Source organism: Piliocolobus tephrosceles, unplaced genomic scaffold, assembly GCF_002776525.5.
Source record: "Piliocolobus tephrosceles isolate RC106 unplaced genomic scaffold, ASM277652v3 unscaffolded_26594, whole genome shotgun sequence".
Lineage (NCBI taxonomy): Eukaryota > Metazoa > Chordata > Mammalia > Primates > Cercopithecidae > Piliocolobus > Piliocolobus tephrosceles.
The window spans coordinates 7,542-16,615 of NW_022309414.1; the positions used below are offsets into that span (position 1 = coordinate 7,542).

Below are 9,074 nucleotides of genomic sequence, written 5' to 3' on the forward strand. Positions count from 1 at the left end.
TTTTTTTTTTTTTTTTTTTTTAAGACAGATTCTCACTCTGTCACCCAGGCTGGAGTGCAGTGGTGCAATCTCGGCTCACTGCAACCTTCACCCCCCTGGGTTCAAGCAATTCCCATGTCTCAGCCTCCTGAGCAGCTGAGATTACAGGCATGTGCCACCATGCCCGGCTAATTTTTGTATTCTTTGTAGAGGCGGGGTTTCACCATGTTGGCCAGGCTGGTCTCAAACTCCTGACCTCAAGTCATCTGCCCACCTTGGCCTCAGAAAGTGCTGGGATTACAGGCATGAGCCACCACTCTCCCCCCCTTCAGGTGGGTTTTGAGGCTTCACTATAATACTAGTTTCATAGTTGCTGCTGCAACAAATTACCACACACTTAGTTGCTTAAAACAACACAGATGTATTCCCTCAGAGTTCTGAAGGTCAGAATTCTAGTCAGTCCCACTGAGTCAAGGTGGGAGCAGGTTTGGTGCCTTACAAGGCTCTCCGGGAGAATCCATTTCCTGGCCCTGGGGGCGGCCTTCACTCCTCAGCTTTTGCTGCCCTTTTTGAATGACTCGCGTTTCCTGCTTCCATCACTACACCTCCCACCCTCTCCATCACCTGCTTTTCTGTTATAAGGATCCTGGTGAGTACATCAGCCCTGCAGGGACAAGCTGGGATAATCCTCCCGGCCAAAGATTCTTAACTCCATTATATCTGCAAAGCTCCTTTTGCCATATAAGGTCATGTTCACCGATTCCTGGGATTGGGATATGGACATTTTGGGGGGTCACTATCAGCCTACTATAGCTAGGCTTCAAAACTATTACACCCTCCTGGTGTTTCAGTGATTGGGATTGGGAGAAAAAGTGTTGGGGTTGGGATTTTTTGCTCTTGCTTTGGGGTCCCTCTTTTTTTCTTTGAGACGGAGTCTCGCTCTGTCGCCAGGCTGGAGTGTGGTGGTGCGATCTTGGCTCATTGTAACCTCCGCCTCCAGGGTTCACGCCATTCTCCTGCCTCAGCCTCCTGAGTAGCTGGGACTACAGGTGTGTGCCACCACTCCTGGCTAATTTTTTGTATAAATTTTTAGTAGAGATGGGGTTTCACCATGTTGACCAGGATGGTCTAGATATTTTGACCTCGTGATCCACCTGCCTTGGCCTCCCATAGTCCCAGGCATGAGCCACCACACTCAGCCAGGGTCCCTCTTAAACTTGTATTTTTAAGGTCTGGGTCACTCTTAAACTTTTTTTTTCCCTTTCTTTCTTTTTTGAGATGGAGTCTTACTCTGTCACCCAGGCTGGCAGTGGGGTGCAGTCTCGGCTCACTGCAATGTTCACCTCCTGGGTTCAAGTGATTCTCCTGCCTCAGCCTCCTGAGTAGCTGGGACTACAGGCACCTGCCACCACACCCGGCTCAATGTTGTATTTTTGGTAGAGATGGGGCGGGGGTGGGGTTGGAGGAGGGGGGTTTCTGCTCTGTTGCCCTGAGCCCAAAGCAATCTGCCCACCTCTGCTCCCAAAGTGCTAGGATTACAGGCCTGCACCACCATACCCGACCACTGTAAAGTCTTATTTCCATACAGCTAAGACATGTTTTAGGAAGTTTGCTAACAGACCCCTGGAGACCTCTTCATTGTGGCCTCCCTGTTGTCGTGTTTAGTTTGATTCATCTTCTCTGCCCTTCTGCTTTTAAGAAATTAAAAGGCTAAAAAGAGATACTAAACTTTAAAACTTCTCTTACAGTCAGTCTCCCATTAAACTAATTCTAAGAACCACCAAAAAGGGAAAAAAGTTTTCAAAAGCAGTAAAATGATATGGATCGTTAGGATGTAAAATATAGGAAATAATCATTATATGTTAGTGCTGCTCTGACATAGGGTATTATTGAGAATCAACTTTTGCTCAGTTTTCAGAGAAATGGAATAATCATATCACTGATCTTCGTAAACAAGTTGAAGAATTGTCTGAAAGAAAATATGGTATGTCTAAACTGGAAAAGTCCTGTAATCCTTTGTTCATGAGCATTTACACAGTGGAGTTACTGTTTGTTATGGGGGTACCGTGGACAAAACCAGGGCTGCTGGTGAATCACGCCATCCTTACACGTCTCTTCTTGTAAGGTGCTTTGTAGTGTCTGTCTAAATATTAGAAACATTCTTTGTTTCTAGATTAGTGCAAAGCTAAGGAAAAGTTGTATTTCTTTAATTATCATTATCATTTCTTTTAAACTTTCAGCATGGATATTGGGGATTTACTTACATATTTATTGCAAAGCCCTGGATCTTAGGGATTTAATAGAATTTTTTTATACTGTTTCTCTTAATCTGCTTTGTTAAATTTGGTATTCACCAAGATGCCCCTATTGTCTCTACTTTTATCTTTTTTTTTTTTTTTGAGACAGAGTCTCGCACTGTTGCCTAGGCTGCAGTGCAATGGTGTGATCTCGGCTCACTGCAACTTCTGCCTCCCGGGATCAACCCATTCTCCTGCCTCAGCCTCCTGAGTAGCTGGGATTACTGGTGCCCACCACCATGCCCAGCTAAATTTTTTGGTAGTTTTTAGTAGAGACAGGGTTTCACTATGTTGGCCAGGCTGGTCTCGAACTCCTGACCTCATGATACACCCGCCTTGGCCTCCCAAAGTGCTGGGATTACAGGTGTGAGCCACCATGCCCGGCCTCTACTTTTATCTTAATGCATCACCGAACTGATGTTAGATTTCAAATTCTTCTTTGCCCTTATGCTATTCCATCTTGAACCCACCTTTATATGACGATGAAAGAAATTAGCAATATGTTATTATCTATCTGTTGGTATACATCAAATGCTCACCTAAAAATAGCAACAACCAGTGGAAAACATTATGTGCTTTGGTGTTTTTATTTGGATGACTATTTACTTTGCAATCTAGCAAGCTATAATATTGTATGATACGCAGAATTTTAACTGAATTGCTTTAAATGAACATTTAAACATGATAAACCATATTGATGGTATTTATGTTAATATACTTGAACATTTTTTCTTCATCATGAGTAGTATAACATATCCCTCAATGAAAATCTAGAATTAGAGTAAATTTGCTAATGAATTCAATAACATTTCCATATTTCCATAATATTTTTAGTTATGTACTTAAGGTTCTCTTAGTGTTTCTCCTACGTTTTAATAGCTTATGCCTTTTTTGCCTTTGTTTTTTATTGTTTCATTTTAAAGCAAAAACCTCACAACATGTGCTCCCTAGAAGCACTGTAACCTAATGGTAAGATCATAGGCTCTGGGGACACAGGCTGGCCACATGTCTTCTCCTGTCAGAGCCTTAGTATACTCTTGTAGTCACAAGAACTGAAGATCTATCCTGAAGATTTGATAAAATCTATCCTGAAGATTTGATAAGATAGTAAAGTAGTAAAGAAGATAGTAAAAGTGCTTCACATAATATCGGGCACATAAATACATAATAAATGCTTCCTGACCTCAGGTGATCCTCCCACCTTGGCCTCCCAAAGTGCTGGGATTACAGGCGTGAGCCACCATGCCCAACCAAGAAATTTTTATGTAAAAAGAGGCTGGGCTCAGTGCCTCATAACTATAATCCTAGCACTTTGGGAGGTCAGGGTGGGTGGATCACTTAAGGTCAGAAGTTTGAGACCAGCATGGGAAACATGATGAAACTCCATCTCTACTAAAAAAAAAAAATTATCCAGGTGTGGTGGTGGGCGCCTATAATCCCAGCTTCTCGGGAGGCTGAGGCAGGAGAATCACTTGAACCTAAGAGGCGGGCGTTGCAGTGAGCCAAGATCGTGTCACTGCACTCCAGCCTGGGCGACAACAGCAAGACTCCATCTCAAAAAAAAAAAAAATAGACTCCATCTCAAAAACAAAACACAAATGTGGTATTGCAATTAAAACAATTACTATGTTAAAGACAGTTTCATAGAAAATAAAAAACCACTCAGATACACTAAGCTGTCCTTTTAGATGGATATAATTATTATTCTTATTTTGCAGCTAAAGAAACAGGATCAGAGAATGTTATTTGATTGGACCGTGTTGCATCTCTGGACAGTGCAGCTGAGATCAGACTTCGTGTGTAACTCCACTAGCCTACCAGGGTGCCTCTCATAAAAGTAAGAAAGGTAAATTTGGCCTAATATACAAAGTTGCCACGGCAGCATTGGGTCGATTCTACATATAGTACTTCTATGTTCATCAAAGGAAACATTAAGGGAAGGTAAAAATGTTTCTAGAAGGTGACTGGACACCAGCACCCTTGCTTACTGCCTTTGGGCTCTTCTTTAAGGCCAACAGTGACCTGAAATTATTGACTGACTATTCCAGTCAATTGGAGAAAATGGTACCAAGGTCACCAACATCAGACAAATTCACTTGAGGACCTATCTATGTACTTTGAAAGACAAAACTGCTTGTGAAGGATACTGTATTTCAGAAAAACAGAATCATATTAACAACTAATAACACTGTAAAATGCTGATGTGTTGAATGCTACTTTAGAAAAACATGTTCAAATCTAGGAAAAAAAATTCCAACAGAAAACTATGTATCAGTTATCTAGCTAGCTATCTAGGGACATGGTCTCATTCTATTGCTGGGGATGGAGAGCAGTGGGATGATCGTAGCTCACTGCAGCCTTGAGTTCCTGGCCTCAAGTGATCCTCCTGCCTCAGCCTCCTAAGTAGCTGGAGCCACAGGTGGACGCAGGTACACCTGGCTTTTTTTGTCTGTCTGTTTTGTAGAGACAAGGTTTCACTACATTGCCCAGGCTGGTCTCAAACTCTGGAGTCCCCCTCTGTCGCCCAGGCTGGGATGCAGTGGTGCAACCTCGGCTCACTGCAACCTCCACCTCCTGGGCTCAAGCAATTCTCCCGTCTCAGCTTCCTGAGTAGCTGGGATTACAGGCATGTGCCACCACACACAGCTAATTTTTGCATTTTTTTGTAGAGACCAGGTTTCCCCACATGGGCCAGGATGGTCTTGAACTGCTGACCTCAGGTGATCCACTGGCCTTGGCCTCCCAAAGTACCGGGATTACAGGCGTGAGCCACCACACTTTCTTATGTTACTAAATAGCCTAACCCAGGAAGGGTGTGGTGGCTTACTGCTATAATCCCAACAACTCTAAAGGCCAAGGTGAGAAGATCGCTTGAACCCAGTAGTTCGAAACCGGCCTGGGCAACATAGCGAGACCCCTGTCTCTACAAAAAAATACAAAAATTAGGCCAGGCGTGCACCACTTCCGGCTAATTTTTGTATCTTTTGTAGGGACAGGGTTTCATCCTGTTGCCCAGGCTGGTCTCGAACTCCTGAGCCCAAGCCATCCATCCTCCCGCCTCAGCCTCCCAAAATGCTGGGATTACAGGGCCCAGCCAGCCTCATGTTTTCTTTAAGCAGTCCCTCCCTGTTGCACACTTGGATAGTTTTCTTTTTTTTTTTTTTTTTTTTAGACAGAATTTACCTCAGTCTCACAGACTGCAGTGCTGTGGTGGGATCATAGCTCACTGAAGCCTTGAACCTTGGGGTTCAAGTAGCTGGGGGGCTGAGGTGGGACTTCAGAGATGGGGTCGCACCGTGTTGCCCAGGCTGCTCTTGATCGCCTGGCCTGAAGGGATCCTCCCGCCTCTGCCGCGCATAAACATAGTTTCCTAGTTTTGACCAACATAAACCCTGTGCTGAGTTGGAGTTTGTCAACTACCCTTCTCCAGCAACCTACAGGTTGCTGGCGGGGATGTCCGGGTTACCAGGCTCCACTCCAAGGAAAAGACAGCCCTGCTCTAGGCACTGCACCGCCACTGTGACGTCCTCGAAGGTCCGCCTCTATGACGCCCCCCGAAGGCACCCCCGCTTCACAAGCGGAGCCCATCGGAACTCAAGGCGAGGCTGCTGGATCTTCCAGGAGCGCCCAGACACGGGCGGGTGGCCACGGGTGGCCACAGGCGCTGGGCAGGATGGCAGCGGCCGCAGAGCGGGCCCTTCCACGTCTGCAGGCTCTGGCCCGGCAGCCACCACCCATAAGCAATGAGGAGGAGCTTTATGACTGCCTGGACTACTACTACCTGCGCGACTTCCCTGCCTCAGGGGCCGGGCGCAGCAAGGGCCGCACTCGGCGCGAGCAGGCGCTGCGCACCAACCGGCCTGCACCTGGCGGGCACGAGCGCAAGGTCCTGCAGAAGCTCCTCAATGGCCAGCGCAAGCGCCGCCAGCGCCAGCTGCAGACCTGGCTGCGCACTCGCCCCACCTGAGCCTGGGTAAGGGCGCCCAACACCTCCCCCAACCAGGGCTCGGGGACCCTGGTAGCGTCCCCCCATCGTGCGACGCTGCTAGCCCTAGGCAGACTCCGCTGCCTCTGAGGGAGCCGCATTAGGGAACTGCACCCGCCAGCTTGGCCTCTGAGGGCCGTTGCAATAGCATTAAAGCCTTTGGAACTTAGGAGGTGGGTAGAAGGGGCTAGGAAACGAAGACAACATCTTTTTAAAAATATAAGCGATTGATAGCTGGGTGCGGTGTCTCACGCCTGTAATCCCAACACTTTGGGAGGCCGAGGCGGGCGGATCACGAGGTTAGGGGATCCAGACCATGCTGGCCAACATGATGAAACCCCATCTCTACTAAAATATGTATTTAAAAAGCCGGCAATTGTGGCGCACGCCTGTAGTCCCAGCGACTTGGGAGGCTGAGGCACGGGAATCGCTTGAACCCGGGAGGTGGAGGTTGCAGTTAGCCGAGATCGTGCCACTGCACTCCAGCCGGGCGACAGAGAGAGACTCCGTCAAAAAAAAAAAAAATATATATATATATATATATATATGTGCGATCGAGCCCGGGAGGTTGAGGTTTCAGTGAGCCAAGATTGCGCCACTGCTCTCCAGCCTGGGTGACAGAGGGAGACCCTGTCTCTAAAAAAAAATATGCAAGTAAGAGCTGTTCTTCCAGTGCTCATGCTCAGACTGAAGAAAGTAATTGGGCTGGGCCCAGTGGCTCAGGCCTGTAATACCAGCACTTTGGGAGGCCCAGACGGGCGGATCGCTTTAGCTCAGGAGTTCCAGACTGGCCTGGTCAACATGGTGCAACCACGTTGCTACAAAAATACAAAAAATTAGCTGGGCGTGGTGTCGCGAGCTTGTAGTCCCCTACTTGCATGGCTGAGGTGGCAGGATTGCTTGAATCCAGGCGGTTGAAGCTGCAGTGAGCCATGATCCCCCACTTCACTCCAGTCTGGGCGACAAAGTGATACCCTGTGTCAAAAAAAGAAAAACAAAAAAAGTAACTGACCTGTGTTTTTGTCTGATTTCCTACAGGATACCGAAGGACCTGTTCAAAGTATTTTCTGTAACTCCAACTGTAACTTGTTTCTGAGGAGGAGAGAATCCATGTTTGGTCAACAGAACTTTTCCCTGTCACTTAAGTTTACTGCTTCCATATCTTTTCCTTACTTGATTGTTAATTAAGTAGTGTCCAAGTGGATTAGCCTTTTGAGGGTTTATTAATTAAAAGAGAGCAGCAAGAATGGCATTTTAACTCTCCTGGTTTTTTTTCAGTTACTATGGTAACTCTTTTCAAGTCCACAAATGATTTGTTCTTATCTGTAAAGAAAAGGTCACAAAGATAAGCAGAGAGAGACTAAAGATAGGAGTATGTGTAAGATTTCTACCTAAATGTAGTTTAGGAGTACACTAAGTAGTTCACTCCTGCAATCCCAGCACTTTGGGAGGCTGAGGCAGCCAGGTCACCTGAGGTCAGCAGTTCAAGACCAACCTGGCAAACATGGCAAAACCCCATCTCTACTAAAAATACAAAAATTAGCCGGACGTGGTGGTGGATGCCTGTATCCCAGCTACTCGGGAGCCTGAGTCAGGAGAATTGTTTGAACCTGGAAGGCCAAGGTTGCAGCGAGCCAAGATCATGCCACTGTGCTACAGCCTGGGCGACAGAGCAAGACTACATCGCAAAAAAAAAAAAAAAGGTTTCTACCTAAATGTCATAGACTACTCTGAAGGTTAATATTTGCATATTATAATGTATATTGCACGGCGTGCCAATCTCAAATAATCAAAAGGGTCAGAATCTAAAGGGAGTTTATTCATGCACAGAGTTTTAGGAGGGCCACCTGGGAAGCACAGATACGGAAGAGTGGAAGTCAGTGTTCCGAGGCTTAGAAGTTTGGGATCACTTACAAAGTTTAGAGAAGTTTAGCCGAATTAAAGCATATCTCCATTTAAGGGTTAATACATAGTTAATCTGATTAGTCCAGGTGGTCTTTCTTTCACTCTGTCACCCAGGCTGGAGTGCAGGGGCACCATAGCAGCTCACTACAGCCTCAACCTCTCAGGCTCAAGCCATCCTCCCACCTCAGCATCCCTAGTAGCTGGGACTACAGGCGCGCACCAACACACCCAATTAATTTTTGTATTTTTTTGTAGAGACGGGGTTTTGCCACATTGCCTAGGCCGGTCTCAAACTCCTGGGCTTAAGAGATCCACTTACCTCAGCCTCTCAAAGTGCTGGGATTACAGGCATGAGTGACTGCACCCAGATGAGATGGTCTTTTTTCCGGGAAAGGTGTGTTTAACCTTTCACACTGAATATGTAAGTCATGGGGTCTTTTGTGCCATCTGGTGTGAGTTAGGTACAGAACAATAAAGGAGGCAGTTAATCTCTAACAAAGATGAGTGATTGGAAGGTGAGGAGGACTAGTCTCTGCTCTCTCATAGTTATTTACAGTATGAAAATAAGGAAAGAATAAATTATAATTTAAGAACCAGAAGTTACAAACATGCTATGCGACTCAATCAAGGTGTAACTTCCCCCTTGGTGTGATAAATTTATACGGGGTCCTGAAACTTTTTTTTTATAGTTGCTAGGTTCTCCATACTATTGATCCCACAATAATTCTTTGAGGTAGATGCTGCTATCCACATTTTTTTTTTTTTTTTGAGACAGTGTCTTGCTCTGTTGTCCAAGCTAGAGTGCAGTGGCATGATCTTGGCTCACTGCAACCTCTGCTTCCTGGTTTCAAGCAATTCTCCAGACTCAGCCTCCCAAGTAGCTGGGATTACAGGTGCCCACAACCATG

General features: G+C 46.1%; 1 protein-coding gene across 1 annotated transcript; it reads left to right on the forward strand.

Annotated features, from left to right (window-relative positions):
* The first annotated feature begins 5,838 nt into the window (after window positions 1-5,838).
* Window positions 5,839-7,940, forward strand: NUPR2 (nuclear protein 2, transcriptional regulator). Its single transcript, XM_023194601.1, has 2 exons — window positions 5,839-6,249; window positions 7,300-7,940. The coding sequence occupies exon 1, from the start codon at window positions 5,950-5,952 to the stop codon at window positions 6,241-6,243; it is 294 nt and encodes a 97-aa protein (XP_023050369.1). The 5' UTR covers window positions 5,839-5,949; the 3' UTR covers window positions 6,244-6,249; window positions 7,300-7,940.
* The last annotated feature ends 1,134 nt before the right edge of the window (window positions 7,941-9,074 follow it).